Source organism: Maniola jurtina, chromosome 7 (genome assembly GCF_905333055.1).
Source record: "Maniola jurtina chromosome 7, ilManJurt1.1, whole genome shotgun sequence".
Taxonomy (NCBI): Eukaryota; Metazoa; Arthropoda; class Insecta; order Lepidoptera; family Nymphalidae; genus Maniola; species Maniola jurtina.
In genome coordinates this window covers 12,883,339-12,908,684 of record NC_060035.1, presented here as the reverse complement: position 1 = coordinate 12,908,684, position 25,346 = coordinate 12,883,339, and the positions used below count along the sequence as shown (strand labels likewise).

General features: G+C 36.9%; 1 protein-coding gene across 2 annotated transcripts in view; it reads right to left on the bottom strand.

The window, feature by feature from the left end:
- LOC123867076 (glutamate receptor-interacting protein 2) overlaps positions 1 to 25,346 on the bottom strand; it is a 316,615-nt gene that overhangs the window by 208,665 nt on the left and 82,604 nt on the right. The window contains exons 1-2 of one of the 2 annotated variants that reach the window (XM_045908924.1): positions 23,360 to 23,419; positions 12,250 to 12,424 (exon numbers count right to left, since the gene is read on the bottom strand). In XM_045908924.1, coding sequence (XP_045764880.1) covers positions 12,250 to 12,349 — 100 coding nt within the window. In that variant the 5' untranslated portion in view covers positions 12,350 to 12,424; positions 23,360 to 23,419. Of the gene's footprint in view, positions 1 to 12,249; positions 12,425 to 23,359; positions 23,420 to 25,346 lie in introns of those variants that run through there. The other variant, XM_045908923.1, reaches the window with a different exon arrangement.

Genomic DNA, 25,346 nt, shown 5'->3' with positions numbered 1-25,346 from the left:
GGCACGTAATACATTACCATGAGACGCGTGACTCTGAGATCGCCTCTTGCCATTTTATTTACGGGTTTACCTTAACATGAGACGGAATGAAAAATGTATTAAATATATGAAAATCCTGAAATTTTCATTTCTTTTTTAAAAGGTTTTTATTAGACAGATAGATAGAAGTCTTTATTGCACACAAAAACACATGTAAAGGAACACAACACAGAAAGAAGAAAACAGAAAAAACTATTGTGTGCAAAGGCGGCCTTATTGCTTGTTGTTGTTATTCTATCTAAATTGGTAACAGATTTTTCGTCTAACTCCAAATTGGCCGATTGAAATGACATTTTACAAGCTCGCGAAAATTCGGTCAAGTGCGAGTCAGACTCGCACATGTTGGGTTCCGTGTCATCGTATAAGATTATGTACTTCTTATTTTTTTTTAATTTACGTGGTAGCCGTTTAAATTTTTTATTATTTGTGGTTAGAGTGGCAATAGAAATACACATGCGAAATGCGAAAATTTCTACGCTCTACTACGGTTCACGAGATACAGACTGTTAGACAGATGAACGGACGGACAGCGGAGGCTTAGTGAGAGCCATGTTGGCACCCTTCGGATACGGAGCCTTAAAAATGATTACGGAATTTCTACTCAGTACTACGGTTCACGTGATACAGCCTACTGACAGAAAATTATATACAGTTCCTAGAGTACAGTAGAGAGTTCCTGGAGGTGGATAATTAAGGCTAATAATGCTAAAAAAGTCGAGATCGCAGTAGTTGGGTAGTATGCTAAAGAATCAGGGAACCCAGCGTATCACAGAAAAAAACCTTACTAATAAGTGAATCATACAAACTATAGTTAGCTAGTATATTGTTTTCTTGCCTGTTCTATACAGAATGAAGAGAACTTTTATCATCCCTTCTCGAAACTTCAAAATTATGTAACCACAAACAAGTCGCTTTGTTTTGTTTGTCACGCTCAACTTTCCAAGTTACGTGACATCGAAAGTTTGCATTTTTAGGGTTCCGTACCCGAAGGATGCCCTATTACTGAGGCTGAGATCTATTATAGAGCGTACCTAGGCACTTTGACTTTGCTCAGATACGAGACAGGTCGCTGTCTCGTTTTAACAGTGTCTTAAATCAGAGTAAAGTCAAAGTACGCTCTTTAGATCTCAGCCTAAGTCCATCTGCCTGTACGTCCATCTGCCCGTCCGTCTATCCCTCCATCTGTCCATCCGTCTGTCCGTCCGTCTGTCCGTCCGTCCGTCTGTCTTCAGCGGTCTGTATCTTATGAACAGTAAGAGAAATTTTTACAGTGTGTATATTTCTATTGCTGCTGTAACAACAAATAATAAAAAACCAAGATGCGAAAATCAATATGGCCACTATATAGAAAAATTTAAAAAGTACATAGTGGTAGGATATCTTGTACGATGCTACGAACCCGTTCGTATGCGAGCCCGATTCGTACTTGGCCGGTTTTTCATTTAGGGTAGTATTTCTTTGTAAGATAAGCCATTCTCTTGTGATGCTTCCAATCTTTGTATATATTTTCCGGTGACAGCTGAGACGTTGCATAGTTTATCACAGATTTTTCATGGGGCACACAGAAATGTAGAAGTGATCATATAGAAACCTAAGAAAATAACCTTTTAAAGTTATAAGTACTCTTGATGTATCATATATTATGTCGCTGTCATTATGTTGCTGAAGTGAATTTGATATACTTTGACACAAATATAGCTTGTTTCTTAACTTTTCACTCTGGAAAATCAACAAATTCTCACAACATTTAAAAGGAGAGCACGGAATCTGGTCATTAGGTATAATTAGTATGAATAAATTTTTTCAAGGCAGAGATCACCATTCCTTTCACAATATAGTCATCTATCCAGACATTTGTCTGTATAAATCATGTGTAATATACTATGTATTTATATTGCGGAAACTTTCATAACAGCGATCCATTATCCCTGATATTAATAAATCAAATAAGAACCCTTGCAAGTTTCTTACTTACTAGGAAGGGAATACAAAACACCTATCTCTTACGCAAGATTTAATAAAATAAATGTGAGTTGCGGTGGACATCGTTTTAGGGTTCCTTATTCTTATTGCAAATCTTCGTAATTGTGCATTGTGAGGTCTACATCTCCTGAGGATGCTCCGGTGTTGGGGCGAGCGTCGAGTGGTTTTGGGATCTGTGTGGTGCTGCGGGGCGGTAGTGCGTATTGTTTGTTTGGTGGCTGGCTTTTCCTTCATGTTTAGTAGTGGGAGGGCGGGCGGTACATGTCGCATGCTGCATGTTGCACCATACAGGTTTCTCAACGGATTATAGCAAATTAAGCTGTCGGTTTCTTGTATATCATGGACTTCCACAAAGTAACGCCTGCTTCTATACCTACAACATTCTTCATGTTCTATCATTTTGTGCACTAAATCATTGACACATACTATATCCTCTGGGTTCCAAGTGGGCTCTTTCCTCTCTTTGTCTATGATATCTCCTACGCAGTTGGCTAATCTCGCTAATCTCTAATGCAGATTGGCCGCCATGGCCAAAATTCGTTTGGAAGGACATTATTGTTATTATTTTGTTGCGTCAGCAGTAGCGTAGACAACAACAATATAGAGTTTTCAATCAGTACACAAGCCCATAAAGTAGCAGGCTTCATTTTATAGGTTACGTGAGGGACGGTGGATGTTACTCTTTAATTAAATCTATCGGAGGTGACGCCGGCCGTCCGACAGTATCGTATTAACGTGGGACACGGTTTATCCCTGAAAATGAGAAAAAAAATAAGGCTTAGATATATTAATTAAAATCAAATAGGATCGTTTTTCTAGTTGATCGCTAAGACAGGATGTCATTTGAACATTAAAATATTAAATGAACCAAAAACTTAATTTGCTATAATCACCAGACAAATCTGTATGGTGCAACATGCAGCATGCGATATGCACCACCCGCCCTCCCTCTGCTAAACATGCAGGAAAAGTCAGCCACCAAGCAAGCAATACGCACCACCACCACGTAGCCCCACACAAATTCCTAAACCACTCGACGCACGTTTCGCCCCAACACCGGAGCATCCTCAGGACGTGTGGATGACGACAATCGTGGGCGGGCGGTGATTATAGCAAATTAAGCTTTTGGTTTATTGAATATTTTATAGATGCACCTATTTTCATATGACATTCTATCTTGGCGATCAACTAGAAAGTTTTAATTAATATAATATCTAAGCCTAATTTTTTAAAAAGGTTTAATAAAGCTTTTGGTTGCTTGTATATTATGGACTTCCGCAAACTAACGCCTGATTCTATACAAAGTATATAATATTCTCAAGTATTTCTTACAAAAAAACAACGCAAACCAGTCTTACTATCCAACAATAAAATGTTCTGAAATATTCAGAGACGACGTGATTCAACAAAGCAAAATAATATGTTGGCTGGCGCTTTAAAATATTATAAAATATTACTTGTAACCCAGAATTTAGGAAGACATGCGACATTTTCAAGCCAGTCTTTTTGCATTTTATCTTTTGTGGGGAACAAACGGAAACTTTTGCATACCCGTTGTTCAAAAGAAAATATCTTTTAAAACATGGTACCTATTTTGCATTTTCATTTGTGTTAAACATTGGAATGCCCGCGACTTCGTCTGCATTAGTTTCAGTTTTTAAAATCCCGTAGAAACCCTTTGATTTTCTGACATAGAAATAAATAGTAGCCTATGACCTTCCTTGCGATGCAACCTATCTCTACACTAAATTTCGTCAAAATCGGTTAAAACGTTAGATCTTGAAAAGCTAGTAGACAGACAGACACACTCATTAGTAATATTAGAATGGATTTAATAGTTTCTTCATTATTCAGTGCTAATACGGAAACGCAAGTATATTCATGAATTTCGAGATCGAAAATTAAACCTTTAAGTACCTAGTCTTTAAATAATTCCCTTCAGTGACCCTTTAGCGGGATAATAACTCGCCTAAACTTGAGAACCATAATACGGTTTGGTAATAATAATAATGTTTAGTTGTATTTTCGGTTAATTTAATTTCTACTGCCAAACAGCCCTTTTTCCTGGCTTTAAAAACTGGTTTTAAAGGTTAGATGTAGTGCTTAGAGGTACATGAACAGGATCGAACCCCCGACCTCCCAAATAGGCGACGGACGTTTCAATCACTAGGCACGGCTTTATATCGATAAAAGTAACGCTTATTAATTTTTAGGGTTCTGCACCTTAAAAAGAAAAACGGAACCCTTATAGGATCACTTTGTTCTCAGTCTGTCTGTCAAGAAACCTATAGGGTACTTCCCGTTGTCCTAGAATCATGAAATTTGGCAGGTAGGTAGGTCTTATAGTACAAATATAGGAATAAATCTGAAAAGCGCGAATTTGTGGTTATATCATCTAAAAAAAAATTAAAACGTGTTTCAATTTTCAAAATAAGATAACTCTACCAAGTGGGGTATCATATGAAAGGGCTTTACCTGTACATCCTAAAACAGATTTTTATTTATTTTTATGTATAATAGTTTTTGATTTATCGTGCAAAATGTTGGAAAAAATACCCGAGTACGGAACCCTCAGTGCGCGAGTCTGACTCACACTTGGCCGGTTTTTTTCTTATAAATTCGCTGATGCGGTGCTTCCAGAAAATTCCAAATTGGCTTTCCCTTCACTGCCCTTTTATCTTTTCACGGGCTAGCAGCATCAAATTAGATGCGGTTTGACTTAAGGTGAACACACACTTATCCGAGCCGAACGCGTCGAATGAGTCGAACGAAACGAATTTTATAATTCTATACGTGAAATCTCAGCTAACCCCGCGCGCTTCCGATTCAGAGGATTCGATGCGGGGAAGTGTGCGAGGTTTCATGAGATTTCATATACAGAATTCTAAAATTCGTTTCGGCTTTCGGCTCGGATAAGTGTACGTTCACCTCTACGCACATCTAAGACCAAAAAATAAATGGACGATTTCTTCATCTTTGACAGGTTTTCGAGTTCATCAGCCGTTTGAAAGTTATCAGCTCTCTTCTAGTTACTGTAACCTTCACTTGTCGGGGGTGTTAGAAACTTTTAATTTACACTTGTTTCCAATATAAAACACATTTTTTCTGTTCTATAGCTGAAATTTTCATGGAATATATAATATAAATAATAAAAAGAAAAAAGTAAAAAGTCCTTATTATTCAGATGATTTATAATATCATTCATGTAGGTCCTAGATGAATACTAGGGTGGAATCGATAGAAAGTACTAATCAAACGTCAACGTCATTTCATTTTTTTTACTATGCAATTGTATTAAAATCCGTCCTGCGTCCATTAAGAAATCTTCTCCGAGAGAGAGTCGAGAAAAATAGCATCATTTCCATAAATCTCCGTAACCGCTTCCTATTCAAGTATTTATTTCATAAAATAATATGCAAGTTTTGTGTTAGATAGACTCTACATTTTAATAAAGGTAATCGGGCATTTTGGACCCGCCTTTGGGAAAAATTGCGGACGTGAACCTAAATAGTTTTAAATCAAAGATAATATTATAATCTTTATGTGTACCTATATAAATATTTAGTTCAATCAATTCGATGGGGACAGAGTTTATTAAACATTGAAAAGAGTATAAATGAATAGTTTTTCATTCACGGTAAAAACAAAAATTCTTTAATTTTCTCGTGATTCCTATCATGAACTACGACAACACGATCTATGTTAGTGTAGATCCGAGCCGTTTTCGGTACTGTTAATTTCGTCTATGTCCGCCGTGGTTATGGTTTCCATTCTTCAGTGCTCGTTTACCTTTTGTGAATCTCACTCCAAGACTAGACCCGTTCTCTGTAGTGAGCCGGCGATGGGTTGAATAACGGATCAAATACAAAATCCGATTGGTTTCAAAAGCCGTTGACAGCCAATCTCGAAAACGAAATGAAGATGGATCGGATATATTAATAAGGGAATGGAGAGAAAATCCATTTTGGATGTTCACACGATTCAATTTACTTCTATAAATGAGCACAATAAGTAAGAAGATGCTTTTATTGAAATGAAACCTTCCTTAGGCGCGTTAGACGATTTTGGAATGGGTAAAACTTTTAAGTTACGGTAATAATAATATTATTAACGTGCCGGTGACGTAACTTAAAAGATAAACTTATCTTTCTGTGTTTCTGTTATTTTTTTTGTTGTTTTTGTTATTTTATTGTTTTTTGTTTAAAAATAGGGTAAAATGTGAAAAATAAATAAATGAGAGAATAATATTATTAACACCTTAATGATATTAGCTCAATTAAAAATATATTATTAACTCAATTAACATCATATTATGATGTTAATTGAGTTCGGAGTGTGATAGATGTAAAAACTAAACTAAAGTTATTGGTTTTAAATATGTGTAGGTAGGTACCTACAACAATTATTGACTTGAAATCCAAAAAAACATTGTCATTTCATAGAATTAAGTTTGCACTTCTGTCGCTGCCGACTGTGAAATTACTGTCCCCTGACTGTAAATTTTTAATTATTTGAGAAAAACTTGAGATTTTGCATGCCAATCTATAAAACGGGTCTATTTTGAGGTCCACTAAGAATCGATTTGAGAAATTCCTATAGAATCTTTAAAGCTTTCACGCTTACAAAGTCACGCGTAAAAGCTAGTAGTAAAAGCTTATCTTTTTCAGTACGAGCACATTTCAATTTGTAGGCTTTTTGCTGTTTGTTATTTTATTGTTTGTTATTTTTTGTTGTTATAAATTACGTTTTCTTCCTACGCCTTTGTACTTGATCATTTTTGATATAAAGATAGATTTGAGATCATTCTGTCTGTACAACTGAAAAAATATCAGTTATTCAAATGGCACTTCTTATCATTTTATTTTACGTATCCCATGCTCCCTACATCTACAGGATTAATTCGAAAGTTTACCCAAATAAAGTTGAACAAAAATTTGCCGTGATATACCATCTTGTGCTCGAAAACTCTAAATTTTCAACTTTCGGTTCTAATTTACTTCGCTAATATTTTCGAAAAACTTCCGTCCAACTTCCCTCTCAAGCCACTCGCGGCTCGGGATAATTCTCTACTAAACCACTGTGGAGTTTTAATGCCCCCATTTTACTGGGAAATTGCTTCGGGAAGGATGTTTTCAAAATTTGTTGGTTATACCATTAACTCTGGGTGGAGAGTTTTATGAGAATTTGGCTAGTTCTGTTGCTGATTGTGGGGTATATGTACCTATTTGTTAAAAAAAACCAGAAAAATTGAAACGAAAACTAATTGTATCCCATCATCACTATCCTCACAACCTTTCGCCAGCCCACTACTGAGTACGGAACGTTTTTGAACATGAAATGGTTGAGGGTATATGTTGGTCAAGTCCGGATTGGTAGACTTCACAAACCTTTGAGGACTTTATGGTGAACTCTCAGATATGCAAATTTTCCTAACATAACGTAACGATGTTTTCTTTAACCATATTAAAGGTAATATTTTCTGAAAAAGGTATTATTTTATCTCAAAAGTATAACTTATATGCAGTTGGAAAAATTCATGCCTCTGAATTACTGTTACTTTAAATTGAAATTCAGTTTTAGTCTGTTTGCGTCCAGAATATAAAGAAGCATATTCAAAGGCCGTCCCGAGCGAAATTGCCGAATCATTGCAATCTCAGACATTGTTTCGTGGGTAGCGCAATATTGGATTCCAGAGTGGTAACGAAAAAAATTCATTGGCAACATGTCGCCGAAGGTTGAAAATATTGACTTGGCTTGGATATACGGCAAACTTTTTTGTTCTTTTTGTTAGCTCTTATTTATTTGTTCCTGTATTTATTTGTTTAAAGTTCAAGGCTAGAACAGGCAAAAAATGTGAGAATAGATTTATATATTGACTTATCTGATTTGTAAAATCTTAACGGCCTTAAATAATACGGTAAACCTTTCAGTATAATATTTGCTTACAAACTTACTAAGTATATTTTATACTCATTGTACGGAACTCTCTCAACGCAAGTTCATCTCGCACTTATCCGGTTTTTTACTGAAGAAGGCACGAAGTTCCTCTCCCAAGCAATTCATTCAGTGTAAACTAGGCATACTTGTGACTAGCAAAACAATGTAGGGGACACCCAACAAAAGAGACGAATAAAGAGCGTTTTGTTTTCGGCTTTTTTTGTTAAAACCTGCGGAATTCCTGAAAGGGCCCCTCGTTGGCTACATTGAATTAAATCGACCGTTTCACTTATTCGAAAATTTTCGTTTCAAAAGGATAACATTTTCACTTTTGTTCTTGTTTTTGGGACGTTTTGTTTTTGTGCGTGTTAGCCAACTAATGGTTTGGTGGAAACGAATGAGTTTAAACGTTGTTTCATTACCATCCATTAACTGCGATAAGAGGAATAATAGCTAGTTGTCACAAATTATTGCAAGCCTAATTAACAGGGCTCTCTCCGTCACTCGTTTCCACTCGTTTCATACAATCGTAGTTCCAATTTCATTTGAATATTAAGCAACCAAAGTCCATGAAATTTTGCAGACATATTCTAGAAACTAATATCTGTGTCTGTGGTGTTTTAGATTTTTCTAAAAATATGTAGTTTTAAAATTACAGGGGCTCAAAGATTTGTATGAAAATTTTTAAGACCGCGTAACTTTGAAACCGAATATTTTAACAGAAATCTGGAAAACCACAGACATAGATATTAGTTTCTAGAATATGTCTGCAAAATTTCATGGACTTTGGTTGCTTAATATTCAAATGAAATTGGAACTACGATTGTATGAAACGAGTGACGGAGAGAGCCCTCTTAACAACGTCAGTTGATTTAATACAATAGGACCGTCATGTTTAAAGTTTGTATTGAATTAGTAATGACATAGGTAGATCATCATAATCACCCCTGACACTCCATACAAGCGAACTGATTTAATTACCTATTACTGCTACCGGAATACCGGTCTATCCGCACGAGATTTATTTGTGTAGGTAACGATAGGATTGAGGTCTGAGCGTAGCCAATCAAGCGGGACAAGGACAACGCAATTCGTAGGCAACATCAGTGTTTCGCGCTTACATGATACTCGTAAGGTGATACGTTGCTAGTGACGATAAATTAGCATAGGTGTTTAAAAAATGTCGTCGGAACTCTTTGTTTTTGCGGGATAAAAATGTTATCTATAGGTACGCTACAGGTTTCAAAAATGCTGAATAATCATTTTCAGCTTTCGTTAGACAGATTCTAACTTGTCATCGAATAAAAAACCGACCAAGTGCGAGTCAGACTCGCGCACCGAAGATTCCTTCCGTATGGGTATTTTTTCCTACATTTTACTCGATAAATCAAAAACTATTATAAAAATAAAAATAAAAATCTGATTCAGAATGTACAGGTACATACAGTTGGTATAGTAGTAGTGAAAATTGAAACAGATTTTTTTTAAATGATGTACTCAACCATAAATTAACGGTTTTCGGATTTATTCCTTTACTTGTGCTATACGACGTACCTACCTGCCTTTCATGATTCTAGGTCAACGGGAAGTACCCTATTGGTTTTCTTGACGGACACGATAGATGGACAGACAGACAGACAACAAAGTGATCCTATTAGGGTACCGTTTTTCTTTTTGAGGTACGAAACCCTGCAAAGTGTTGCAGGTTTCTAAAATCGCTAAATAAATCAGTCTCAGCTTTCGTTAGACAGACTGTAACTTGTAAATCGCACTGCACAACTATTGTGGAAAAGTCTAGATATTTTAAAGCGTCTTAGTTTTATCCTACGAGCAATTATGAAATCCGCGAGCTGCCCATTAAGCCGCGCTCTCACGGACTGTGGAGAAATGGCGGCCATTTTCATAAATCTTCGTAACCGCTTCCTTTTCAACTGTTTACTTTACACTGAAATATGCTAAAATTAACATTTTACGTTACGCTTTGTCCATTTTTTGTCTCTGCTTAAATTTTAATATAGAACCCAACCGAAACCCAACCTAGATTGCTCTGAGCAATAAGGCCGCGTTATCATACAATTGTTTTTAGTTTTTAGTTTCTTTGTTTTGTCTTGATTATTTTATGTTTTTGTGTGCAATAAAGTTTTTTCTGCCTATCTTATGTAGGTTGAAATTATCTTGCCATTTTTAAAAACTTCTTGCATTCCGATATTAAAATTAGGACCTAGTGACTATTCTTATAATCACAGTCATTATATTCTCTTACTCTGTATCTTGGTTATTAAAATTAGAAAAGTAAGTAAGTAAGTAAAAATATATTCTTCATTGTACACCTTTACATAGAAATATAATTATAACAAAATAGAATATGTTTGTATAATAATCGGCCTTATTGCTTGAATAGCAATCTCTTCCAGGCACAGCTTCCAGGCAACCTTAGGGTTGCCTGTAGGGTAGGAAAAACTTAGAACAGACGGACAAAACCAAAAAACCGAAACCAAAATCATGAGCAATATGTCCTTCCCCAAAATGCAAGAAGCTATACAAAATTTTACCAAAATCGTTTAAACGGATGGGCCTTAAAAACAGGCAGACAAGGAGACAGACAAACAGACAGACACACTTCCGCATTTATATTATAACTAGTTTATATTATAATATTAGTATGGAGTATGGATTACTGAGTGCCCATAAGCTACTCAACTGAACTACGATCAAATCTAATTGATAGATGATCGATACATTTTCATCGAAGATTCATTATGCTGCATCTTTTTCAGAATCGACCAGCAGATTAAGATACGGGGAAATACGCTACAACCCTCATAAGAATAAAGACTTGTGTTTAATATGAATTTATTACATAACAAAGAAACGTAAATCAGAGTTAAAAAGGCTTATCCAAACCAGGTGTGTTAGTTAAATACGTACCTCAAAAGTTTATTCCATTTAAAAGCTTTTTAGTAGCACTATACCAAATTTACAACAGCGAAACTAAGTGCATTAAGAGTTATTTTTTTAAAGTAGTTATATCCACCTTAATTTGAAAGCTTTTAGGTGTAGACCTGATTGCCTAGTTTTACTTCTCTCTTTTTGTTTCGCTTTGTTTTAGTTTAATTAAGTTTTGAGTTGGAAAGAATGGCTCTGTCTTACGATTGGCTAGTTGGGTAGGAGTGTTCTACTTAGGCACAATGCACATCGGCAGAGCCGAGACGTGGAGTCTCTCTTGATAATTACTCAAACTCTAACGCTGTAAGTCAAATGCGCGCCGAATCAAGCCGAAACGCTACTTTAGCATAAAGGCGGCGACAAACGGCAACATCAGAAGAATTTTAGGGCAGCACGCGTTCTCTATTTATGTCTTCAGCATATCAATTTCAACGGTATGTCAAAGTAAAGTTTGTTCGCTTCGAGTAAATATTGCTTCGCGCCGCTCAGCACGCGCCTTTCAAAGGTAACCACGTGGAGTGTACATCCGCAGGGGAATTTGGCATCTACCTACTCATACATTTCATAAAAATTCTCTTTGCTACCTATCTTGTGTTTATTAATTTATACATGAATTTTTTAATTTTTCGGGATAAAACGTAGTCTATGTATTAAATCAAGGCTATCTCCATTTCAAATTTCAGCCAAATCCATCCAATAGTTTTTGGGTGAAAGAGTAACAAACATACACACATAGACATAGCTGAAATTTTTAAAATCTTTTTAACTAATCATGGAATATTTTAATTTATTTAGGTACATACTTACCTACCTGATTAATTAATTTTTAATCTCGTAAATATTTAAATTTCGTTGTAAACAGGAAGTCCTAAGTTTAAGGTAAATATATCTATAATTGGCCTGCTATTTTGGGAGAGATTTCCTGTTCGATCTGTTAACATACTTTCCAATTAGCTGTTCCTTTCTTCCTTATGTAGGGCTGGAGCCGCAACTAAATTAGCTAAATATAAACTTAATAATACAGGCAAGATATACCAACCATTGATTTAGTTGTTACACAAGTTCGTTGTTACACACACGTACACACACAAGTTTTTGTGTGTGTATGTGTGTCTGAGTGTGTTTATGTTGTGTGTGGATGGATTTGGCTGTTTGGAATGGAGGTAGATTATACCTTTGACTAACACATAGGCTTCTTTTTATCCCGTAAAAACCCATGGTTCCTATAGAATTTTTGTGTATATATCCACGCGGACAAAGTCGTGGGCATCGTCTAATCGTCTTTAACACTATAAAAGACTCGACTCTTCTCCACTCCGTTTGTATGCGCCGACCTTTACTTACCATCTAGTTCGTAGCCCTGCCCCCACTGCGGGAGCCCCTGGGGGTACCCCTTGGCATCAGGTTTGCCTATCGATATCTTCAGGCTCTTCCACAGCTTCATCTTGCCCACATAGCTACACGTCACTCGACTCCATCACTTAACACCTCAACCGACACCGTTGAATCAGCACGCTTTCTGAAACAACAAGAAAATAATCTGAGAACATATTGTTTTTGCCATTTCTTATGACCATCATCATCAGCTGGATGATCCGTTCTCAGTAGTGAGCCGGTGATCTCCTCTCAGAATGAGAAGGGTTTGACCATAGCGTACCACGCTGGCCACGAGCGGATTAGCAGACTTCACACACCTTTAAGAACATAATGGAGAACCCTCAGGCATGCAGGTTTACACATGATAATTTCCTTAACCGTTATAACAAGTGATATTTGATTCCCTAAATTCACATCTCCAAAAAGTAGAAGTGAATGACATCATAACCACAAAAATACCAAATCAAATCTTATTGCAAAAAATTTTTACGAGACATTTCACCGCGTTTAATAGCCTCATTGGGTGACAGAAGGGCTGGCTCATTTTTTGCGCAACGGATCAGCCTGGCTGTCCAGCGTGGAAATGCAGCCAGTATTCTTGGCACTATTCCACGCGGGCATGATTTGTATAGTAATTAGATAAGGCTAGCTTTTATTGTAATATTTTCATTAAAAAAAATTATAACTTCCTTCTACTCAATCGTTCACTCTTGGCAGAGTGGTCGTGGCTTTGAATTCTCCTTCACTGCTGCTCGTGCGATCTCCCTCCAATAACTTCTGTTGGTGGCTTACGTGCATATATAAATGAAAGTATAGTCAAGCGGATTCAAAAGAAGATGGTTTAAATAATAATCAGATTGGATATCATTAATTCTTGCGCATACGCATTGTTTTCACGGGAGCGTATCGTCTTCGTCGTAAAAACTACTGATCTGTGACGAACGGATATTGCATACATTACATTTTTTATTAGTAGGTATGTGAAATTTATGTACAGTCAGCAACAAAGCAACGTTTGCACCCATCTATAGTCGCTTGTACAAGCGGGTTCAAACGTAGCTTGGTTGCCGACTGTACGTACTTAAGTGGGTACTTATTAGAATAACCTGGTTTAGGTTTTCTAAAAATATCATGAAAACTCTTTGATTTTTTGACAAAAAGTAGGTACCTACTTAGCTTACGATTCGTTCCGTATCGTTGCAAGTTATCATCAATCTTATTCTTATGTCTCCATCAAACCTCTAAATCGGTTAAACAGATGGGGAATGAAATGCTAGCAGACAAACAGACATACAGATAGACACATTAATTTCACATTCACATTATTAGTATGGAGCTCTTTAGAATATTATTTCTATACTAGCAGCAAATTTATCCGCATGGATTTACGTTTCCAAAAACCCGTGGGAGCTGTTTGGTTTTCCAGGAAAAATACATTTGATTTCCCTGAAAATCATAGGGTTCCCATTGGATAATTAAACACATTAATTCGAGCATCATCTAATTTATAAAATGTAGTGATCGTGATTCTGTATATCTACTACTTTCAGGGTAAGATAATTACAGAATAAAACAACTATTCGACATGATTCAATAGATACCAACAATAAGGGCCCCTGTCGTGACAAAATGAGACAAATGCTGATTCATTCTTCCAACCAACTAAGTCATGCTCTGAATAAAGTAACCCACTTATCATTGCTAGGGAAATAATCTGACGAATAACTTCATTGTGAGACAAAGAAGTTTTCAATACAAGAATAATAATAATTACTAGCCGATGCCCGCGACTTCGCCCGCGTGGATTTAGGATTTTCGAAATCCCGTGGGAACTCTTTGATTTTCCGGGATAAAAAGTAGCCTATGTGCTAATCCAGGATATTATCTATCGCCATTCTCCAAATCCGTCCCGTAGTTTTTACGTGAAGGAGTAACAAACATACACACACACACACACATACAAACTTTCGCCTTTATAATATTAGTGTGATTGTAGTAGTACGAATCTGTCTTCTACATAATAAAACTATGTGAAATCTTAATTAAATAATTAAGCAAGCAAACGAACAGGTGGGTCATCTGATGTTAAGTGATTGCCGCCGCACATGAACATATTATTTTGCAGTACCTACCAGACGTACATAACAACAAGTGTAAATTAAAAATTTATAACACCCCCGACAAGTGAAGGTTACAGTAGTTAACTAGAAAAGAGCTGATAATTTTCAAACGGCTGAACCGCTTTTCTTGGATTACAGGTAAGAACACTCAATCAAGCCACCTTTCAACCAAAAAAAAACCAAATAGAAATCAGTTCATTACTTTAGGAGCTACGATGCCACAGACAGATACACAGATACACACGTCAAACTTATAACACCCCTCTTTTTGGGTCGGGGGTTAAAAATACTGAACAGTTTTATTATTATAACCTGTTGCCATAAAAATTGTGTAACTTTCATAAAATGTTTTCCCGTAAAAATATATAAATTGAAAAATAACTAGAATACTCCATTTGCTCATAACAAAAGGAGCTTGGAAGGGAATTTTATTTCGGTAGAAACTATTCGTTCACTGAAGTATCTCGGACTACGGGCTGCGGGCGCTACGAAATGGCTAATGTGTTTTTCTCAAGGCCCCTAAGGTGTTGGAAAACTAGATGAAGCCCTCGAGCGAGGATTTAGGATCCTTAAATCATGTGAGAACTCTCTGATTTCCTAGGATAGAAGTCGCCTATTTCTGGGGCGGAAGCTATACCAAATATATAAATCGATTATACGAATGGGTTTTATAGAATGCCGTGAGAACTCTTTGATTTTCACGGATAAAAAGTTGCCTATGTCAGTTTCCAAGACGCGAGCTACCTCTGTACCTTTCATATAAATTGATTGAACGGATGGACTTTTAAGGATCCCGTAGGAACTCTTTGATTTTTCTGTATAAAAAGTTATATATTAAGCATATGTTCGTCCCCGGGATGTAAGTTAGCTCGCGTCACGTCATCACATCCCTCCTGCACTTCTCCACTACCGCATGAACCTACTCTGTTATTCGTTTTGCCTGTAATTCTGGAACGGTTTGTCCCCTGATTAAACTCCGGTGTACGTTCTTCTTCTTCTTTATGTGCCTCTCCATTACTGAAGGTCAGCAGTCAGTTTTGGCTAGCCGGAATAGTTCTCCTACTGTTTTTATGACAGTCCACTCCCTTATGTTACGTAGCCATGACTTCTTCCTTCTTCCCACCCCTCTTTTTCCAGTTTCCGGTGTACGTTAGTAAAAGTAAATTATTATCACTAAGTAACTAACTCATCACGGTTTCACTGGCAGTAAAGCTTTAACTCGAGCATAGTTTCAGTTTTAGCATCCACATAGTCGTCTAATTAGCAATTCCGTTTCCGGTACGAATACTACACGTACCCGTAGTTTCCGCGTTAACTAATCCAAGCTTGATGAAAAGTTTGCGCTTTATTTTAGCATGGGGATCGTTTAATGGAACCGGCTGAAAATATCCTCCGTTCCGATTATAAAAAATTTGATATATTTTTTATGAAATTTTGTAGACACTTTCTAGAAATTAATATATTCTGTGTCTGTGGCTGTAAAAATGTGTAGTTATAAAGTTATATGGGCTCAAAGATTTATTTACATACAAGTTTTTGAGCCGATGATTTTCAAACTGAGTAGGTACACTTTATTACGGAAATCTGGCAACAAAAGATATTTCTTTCTAAAGAGTTCGATTGATATAATATATTCAAATGAGATACATACTATAGTACGCGACAGGTCAAGATGGCAATCGGGATATGAGGCGGGGGACCTATTCTACTCCCTTTACCACCTCTCGTACTGTCAAGAGTCACTGGTAGAGACCTCTTATAGAGATAAGTGCTTCTCTGTCCACTTTTTCTTTCTTTTTTCTTTACTGTTACAACTTTCTGCTAGAAATAAAACAAAAACAAATAATAAATATCTCATATTCCAGCATTTGTAAAAAAATACATAAATAAATATTCATAGATTTCTCTAAGTTACTTTTCGTGAATACGAGTAAAGTGAGAAGTATTTCTCTTTTCTCCAGAGCTCTTATCTACACGTATCTAGATTTTTAGAAAAGCTAGTTCTTAAAGAAAATGTGGTGTTTAGTATTCTACCCTCAATTCTCGAAGAAATCGCATTAGCCATTTCGCTACAAAAGTCCGAGCTCGACTGATCGAAGAGTTTGCACCCTAATTAAATTCTACTCAAGCTCGTTTTTACCGGACCGGTTAGCTGGTGGATTATGATTCTAGCAGTTTACGATCTTTTCTTTAAAGTCGTATTTCTCATTGCTGAGGGTCATGACCTCTTTCCATTAATCTTATAATAGCAGGAGTCTCTTGGGATAATAATGCGGCGAGTTCCCAGATCCTTGCGCATACAACTCGACTAAGAGAGTCAGATTTCAACTCTTAGATGAATTTCTTCTTCTTCTTCCGGACCTTATCCCAACGCTACGTGGTGTCGGCACAACATGTCTTCTTCTCCCATTCTCTCTCATCTCTTCACTTTCTTCTATCATCCGTCAACTTATCATCCACCCCTTTTATACACGTACTTTTGCGTTAATTTAAACAACTTTATAGAGTATTCGCATCCCCTTCTTACTAATGTAATATGAAAAGGACGGACCCAGTTTCATAGTTTTAAATTTAATTTAGAGCTGCCAAACCTCGTAATTTTAGCTCCAGTTGCCTATTATTTTTTTGTAACGTGCACTAAAATTTCGAGTATTTAAATGTGAAATCCATGTTCCGTCCTTTTTTAGCAGTGTTAAAAAGAAAAAGATGCAGATACCTACCTACTCTAAATCTAGTTTAGAGGAAGATAATAGAATCGGCGCCAATATCAGATGTTGGTGATAATAACCTGTCAGTTCAGTTTCTCGAACGTATCTACATTTCATTGAGTTTAAGTGGTTAGTATTCAAATGAGAGAACAACTTTTGTCTGGAGCGCACTACGAATAAACTCCTCTTCAGTTAAAAACTAGGATAAAGTAGGTAAGTTCTAGAACATCAAAGCTCAACCTATCCCCACACGCATCGAGTTACACAAATAGCCGAGGGTTAATCAATTAATCTATCTTGTTACCGGCGTCGGGCGATGAGTGTCATGAATTAGTTGCTAGGTAACTTATTGGATTCTAGTCTCTACTAATACCTATTATAAATGCAAAAGTGTGTTTGTTCGCTGGTTTATCCTTCAACTAGAGAATGCCCGCGGCTTCGCCCGCGTGGATTTCGTTTTTTTTAAATCCCGTAGGAACTCTTTGATTTTCCGGGATAAAAAGTAGCCTATGTCCTTCCCCGGGACGTATCCCAAGTCTGTGCCAAATTTCATTAAAATCGGTTCAACGGTTGGGCCGTGAAAACCTAGCAGACAGACAGACAGACTGAGAGACAGACAGACACACTTTCGCATTTATAATATTATTATGGATCATGTCACAACGGAGCAACGAATCGACGTGATTTTTGCATCTCTTTCTCAATCTATTCGTTCTTTCATTTATGAAGATCGTGGTCCTGGTGTTTTTGCAACCTCGTGCAGCTTAATTGCTTCTATCGGAGGCTAGTCTTGCATTTGTGTGAAATTTGCACTTGGAGTCCCTCAGCTGGTCTGCCCATCTGGTTGGTGACCGGCCTCTCGATCTTTGGCCCTCTGTGTTGCCTATCACAATAAGTTCCAAACTATCACTCCATCGTCGCATGCATTTTTTGCATCGATATAGTTTAAATTGGAGAGTGATTTCTTTTTACTCCTAGAAATCAAATACCACATAAACATATTAGTATCAGGAAACCTGCAGCTGAAAAGTCATTACAATATCTAGGAAAGCTCAGAAGAACAGAAAGATTTCTTCCGTTCAATGCATAGTATTAAAAAGATTTGATAGATCTGTCATACCAAAATCGTGTTAACTTAATTGTTACAAATTGTCCGGTTCAACATGATTCACGCTTGGATCGACGCCAATGGCAATGCATCTCCAGAAAATAATGTGCTCAATAGCTATATGTCCTTAGTTTCCACTTATGTTCTCCTTTAACTTCATCTGCGTGGATTTTGGTTTTTAGAATCCTTTTGGAACTCTTTGATTTTTCGACATAAAAAGTACTCTATTGTCGTCCCAAGGATACAAGCTATCTCATAAGTTTTTTAACCATTTCAGTTAGTCTTAAGTTAACCTAATGTATTATGTGTATGCTTTTTGATGTAATGTATATTACATTGTAACTTTTATTTTGTATATGGGTTTCTTTATGCCTGACAATAAAAACTATTATTATAGCTTGGTACAGACCAAATCTTGAAATGGATTCAACCAATAGGCCGTGAAAAGATACAGATATATAGATAGACAAACAGTCAGTAACATCTACGTGCGTATAATTTGAGTATCCAAGTAATCGATAGAGATTTTTTTGAAATACCTAGTAGGTATATATTTTCATGTTAACACAAAGCAAACATACTATTATAAAATTTTGAATTTGAATTGTGTTTGATTCCGGTACTCTAAATCTGATGGTATAGCAATGCGATTCGACTAGAAAGAAATCGGTGCACGATCAATTTGTTTAACGTAATCTCCGAGGCACTGGGTGCATCAACGCCAACTTCCCGACTCCAACTTACTGACAGAAAACCCAACAACTTTTCTCGATTCAAATCTTACGTCATGATTCACAGTCGAAGAAGTTAGCCACTAGAATCTAGTGACTAACATCTTCCACTTCATTCTTCTTCTTCAGAAATACGTTTTTAGAACAGCGTAGGGTCTAGTGACTAGACCATACACCGTTCTAAAAACATATTAGACTAGAACGTTGCCTAGGTAGTCAGAACAATGTACGAGTACTATGACAACTCTCTCACCACCTCTAAGGTATTTTTTTTAAAGAATATTAGCCATTTTATTCATGACTAACATTCCCCTTTCCCCTCCCATTAAGTATAAAGCTTGTGATAGGAGTGGGTATGACTGTGCGTGTGGGGTTTGAACCGCCCGCCCGACCTTTCGGATTTCAGTCCGCTCCTATAACCGTTGAGCTATTGAGGCTTGTTATATCTCAGGCGACATTAACGAGAACCGAGAGCACATCCTGTCTATCTCAAACCGACACTTTTCTCTAAATAACTGCCGTGTCTGTTATTATAGGAGCTTAAGTTTCATTGACACACATGATTCACGGCGCGCTGGCGCGTCGCCAGCGGCGAGTGTGTAATCAAATACGATAGATAACGAGCACGTACACATTATAATTAATACACGGTGTCTTGTATTTGTCAGTACGTAATTAATACGTTACTAGTAGTCTCATGGACCAAATTTCATACCAAAACGTTTCTATACTTCAAGAACTCGCGACATTTTCCGACCCGTATATTAAAATTCTTCGAGCAAGTCTCCCGGCATAAATGTGACTCCATTGTGCCCTTAATGAGCCATTAGCAAGGCATCGTGGAAGGCACGAGAGGGCTAAGAAGGTCACCCATGCGATGGATCGACCCAATAAGGTCTGCTGTAGGAAATCCCTTGTGTGTACCAGGCTGTCATCCAGTAGGTAAAACTGGCGAATGCTTATGAAGTAATAACATGTACCCTTAAAGACGTCACTTCGTGATAACCAGGACTTGTCCAAAGTCCCAGATTAATATACCAAGAATATTACGAAGAAGAACAATTATTACTTAACTTAGAAGTTTGTTGCCATATTGAAAAATTACCACCATAATATCTCGTCTCTCTTATGGGCAGAAGACATAATCTTATGATTTATTTCAGGGTGACGATGATATTATTTCTGGTTCATCCAGAATAGGTACGTATGTCGCCATATTTATTGAAGAACTAAAAGATCCATAAGGAATGACAATAAAATTTAACATGTTGTACTTCTTTCGTAGATCATACTTTTATCTTTTTTTTAATTCAGATATAAGTTAGCCCTTGACTGCAATCTCACCCGTTGGTAAGTGATGATGCAGTCTAAGATGGAACGGGATGACCTGGAAGGGGTAAAGCAGTTTTTATTAAACCAATAGGTATATATGTATATGGTAGCATATATCACACATAGTACCTGCCTATCTATAGGTATATGCACTTCATTATTACCATAAAATACGATACCAAAAATATCCTCAATCATCCAATAAAATAACGTACATTTTCATTGCGGAAAAACGGGGAAAACGTTAAAATTCTATGAGCGGAGAGCAATTTATTCGCACCAAACACGCTTGGCTCCAAACGGACATTTATAGGTCGCAATAAAACTGATAACGTCTAAGTAATAGCGCCATCATATTGTCCTCTTAGAGGCACATCTTACATTTTTATGATAATTTCACGCAGCGATGGAAATATCAATGTTCCCACAATTCAGTTAGGCTAATTTATTAGAGACAGTAAAATACGCGATAGAGAAAGTTCGGCATAGGTATTTTGTGAATATAGGAAACGTTGCACAAGTGCATTCAATGTCTAAGTCAATGTACACTTTCTGATTGTCACACAATGATATAGTGGTGATAATTAATTAATTACGTTAACTTAAAACTAAAGTTACAAGTGTTCCAAACGCGCCCAAGTCTGAGAAGAGCCCACAACAAACTTAGCCGAGTATTCTTTTTTTTTATCACCACTTTACAAATACACTTCACTATCATGGCTGTTTGGCAACTCATTACCAAGCATTCTTATCATTTATAATATTATAATCCATTTACATTGTAATATAAGATTTTTTGATCAGTTTACGTTTTATGTAAACTTTGAACTTGTTGAGAGACATCTCCAATATGTCAACTGGAAGCATATTATACAAGTGTAAATTAAAAATTTATAACACCCCCGACAAGTGAAGGTTACAGTAACTAGAAAAGAGCTGATAACTTTCAAACGGCTGAACTGATTTTCTTGGATCATAGCTAAGAACACTCTCGATCAAGCCAGCTTTCAAACAAAAAAAACTAACTTAAAATCGGTTCATTACTTTAGGAGCTACGATGCCACAGACAGATACACAGATACACACGTCAAACTTATAACACCCCTCTTTTTTATTTTTGGGTCGGGGGTTAAAAAATGTACCCAACATAATGGAGAACTCTCAATCGTGCAGGTTTCCTCACGATGTTTTCAATGAATGGGCTCTCATAATGGTAAAAACATTTTAAAAGCTAGTAAACCATATCAAAAAATAGGCCACAAGTTTTTTAAAGGCGCATTTTCAATTGACGTCAGGCTATTAATTAGGTCAGGCTAATATAAACGCTGCCTTGATGCCTCATGCCCGGGAAGTAATACTTGAGCACGAATCTATTAAGGAGGTAAACAAGCTGCATACTTGGGGGATACCACAGCCTTAAGAGTTAAGATAAGATTTATATTGGGTTTCATAGTGTTAGCTGAAGCCATATGTGAAGAGGATTTAATAAGTAGATAGTGCGCTTTAGGGTGGATTTATTTTACATCAGGTCCATGCCAGAAGAAGGCGAAGTTCAAAAAATTGCAGCAAGACGTCGGTTTTCGAGAGTCTGGTGTTCGACATTGGACACACAACTCTAACTTTTCGAAGCTGAAATATCACTTGCTTTAATGGGTGAAGGAAAACATAAAGAAACCAGCATGCCTTATAGTTCTCCATAATGTTCCCAAAGATGTTTGAAATCTGCCAATCCACCCTTGGCCAGCGTGGTGAAATATTGCCTAAGCCCTTCTCATCATGAAAAGACCCCTTGTGAAGTTCGCTACTGAGCACTTCACTCCTCTAAAATAATATAGGATTAAGCCATACGTCTACCACGCTGGCCAAGTGAGAAAGAACTTCACACTTTTGAAAACTCGAACTCTCAGGCATGCATTTCCTCACGATGTTTTCCTTCACATGTTAAGATTAATGCTATATTTAATTGCTTAAAAAGTACATAACTCCGAAAAATTAGTTGTTTGGAGGTCCCAACTAGGCCGTCTTAACATATAAATTATCCAAAGACCCAAAAGCTTATTTTGCTGAAATCCGCTGTTTCACCGAATTACAGCAGGATAAGTTTTTGGTTCCTTGTATATCATGGACTTCCGCAAAGTAGCACCTACTTCTATACAACGCAATATTATCGTCATAGTTTAAAGTAAAAGGCTGATCAAAACGATTTCACGCCAACCGCAAGTTTGACGTAAACTGGTACCGAAATATCCCTCACGGTGGGAGGGCGGTTCGGAGGAGGGATAATTAAATTACTGAGTGATGGTGTCAGATGGGCGACGGGAATAGATGCGGTGATGGACGCGGAAGGGGTTAGGGTGTGATCCGCCATAAAGTTACTTTAGTGTTGTGAATATTTAATTTGTTAATACAGATCCCAGAACATACGGACGGTACGAAAAAAGCCACCCAATCCCATAGAAACTCTATAATTCCATCTCTACAGGGAGATACGACGAGTGACTCTGGAAGAGTAAGTAGGTATAACGTCGCGGACTCGTCTTGTCTCGCGACGATATCGTAGGGTCTCGCGACGATATCGTCGAATCTCGCGGCGATATCGCCACGTTACGCACAGTTAAGAGGCCCAACGATCCGTTGCGGACACGTCACGCGGCGATCCGTTGCGGTCTCGTGGCGTATCGTTGCGAGTCGCGATACACTGGCGGAATTATCGTTGTAGCGAGAGATTATCCGACGATAGTAGGGCGGACTCGTCGCGATACTGTCGCCCGTGGAGATGGTCTCTTGATCTCTGATTCTCCTGACCTCTCTCGGGTCATGTCAGATGTCCGTCCCATCGGGCTATAAGAGTGAGGGAATAGAGAGTGCACCTTTGGTTAACGCACGCACTTGCGTACTATACTAACTTCCCCGTACTTGGCTTCTCTCTATGGAGATTAGCCGAAATTCAGTCGGCAGGACATTATGCAAATATGGAGTAGGTATATGAAGATTTCACTGGTTGACTAGTGCCAAAAACTTTAACACTAATAATGAGAATTATTTTGTAAATTAGAGATTAGTCGAAAATTGCATTACCACTGAAAACAATTAGACCGTTTTCGCGACACGTTCCACCTCGTTTAATTCGAGTTGGCTCTAAAACTGCATACGCGTTGAAAACTCGTAAGCGGAGCCTTAAGTGGCTTGAAATGGCGGGTGGAAAGAAATGTTTTACATTAATAAGTGTTAAAGTTTATTTTTATAAGAATTCGACAAGTGTTGGGTGCCTTCCATGCTTTAAGTACACGTTAATGCAGCGTTCCTAACGTTAATTATAATTTGATTAATGATCATCGTTAACCTAATCAAAGAGGTAATAACCTAGAGATAGTTTGGTACTGCATATCAAAACTTTTTATACTATGGACTATAAAAAATCTTTAACATCACACTTAATATTATAAAGGCGAAAGTTTGTATGTGTGGGTGTGTGTGTGTGTATGTTTGTTACTCCTTCACGCTGAAACTATTGGACGAATTGGGCTGAAATTTAGAATGGAGATAGATTATACTCTGGATTAGCACATACGCTACTTTTTATCCCGGAAAATCAAAGAGTTCCCACGGGATGTTTAAAAAACTACATCCACGCGAACGAAGTCGCGGGCATCAGCTAGTGAGAAATATTTCCAAATATCTGTTTACACACAAAACACTTGTTCTATATACAATACTAGGAGTTCCATATAAGCTTTGTTGCGCAAGCGCACAGTATATGTAGCACTTGTTACCTTACTTAATATGTAGAATCTCTTAAAGTTTGAAAATATCCCACTTTATTGTTTAAAATTATGCGTGACCCACATGTTATGCGAGCAAGAACATTCACACCGCTGCGTATTTGAAACAAACAGCCGGTTGCTTACGTTTCACGAAAAGTGACTTTTCACACGTGCAATCATAAGTGCGATAATTCGCTTTCCATGAAAAACCGCACGTGAATTACGTTCTTGACCTTTACCATTAGTTGAACATTGGAAACGATGTGTAATTGCGAAAATCCAAATATTCTCCGGAAAAAAATAATCTGTGAAATCACTGTGAATAAAAATAATAATATCACCAAATGAAAATGATTTTAAAGTCGCAATAATGCCCATCTCTGCATCATACTACACCTTGTCCTTTTGTATTGTTGTGCGTTTGTTACTAAGACTAGGTCTTTTTCACAAAGTCATTTCATCTTACCAAAGTGTTACAAAAAGACCTCGGGTACTTCCAGTTTCGCAAATAGGTCATGGTTCTGGCAAAAATATAGGCTATACTCGCCAAATGCGAGTACGAAAATTGCAAAAAGCACTTCATTATTTTTCTAAATTAAAAACGCGCGAATGAACAACCATCTCAATCATAGTAAAGAGAATGTTTTATAAACATTTTTTTGTTACTTTATAGTAATACTCTTTGATAGTTCTTGCTTAAAATTATTTTATTATAAAGTTTGAACATACGTTCTATCGCTATCTTTTATCAAATTTTTTGCGAATAAACGAATGAATTGACAAATATGTAATTCTAAAACTTTACAAAAGTTTGTAGGTCTGGTTAAAGACGATTTATGAGTTTTAAGAAAACTTATCTTGCTCATCAAGGTACATAGATACTAATAATTTTGATTCAGAATTAGCTAGAATATAAATTTACTTAATTGATATTTTCAAACATATATTTTAATCGCTATATTATGGTGTTATATTACTGTGTTCATTGATTTATTTTTGTATTCAGGTGTTAAACCAGGTGCTTTAAATATTTGCATGAACGGGTAAAACATTGTTTTCAATCATAATATTATTACTGTCCATCACCAATAATATCATAAGTTTTGAGCAAGCAATAATAATTGCTACTTTTCACTGTCCATATTTTTTTGATAAGTAAAAAAAAGATGTTCAATTATGTTTATTAGTGAAATAAAAGGGGGGCGTTGAAAAAGACATCATCAAAATAGTCTCCCCATTCATAAACATCAATATAAACTCCGAAATCATTACAATAGCACCCTTCCATCAGTGAGATGTAG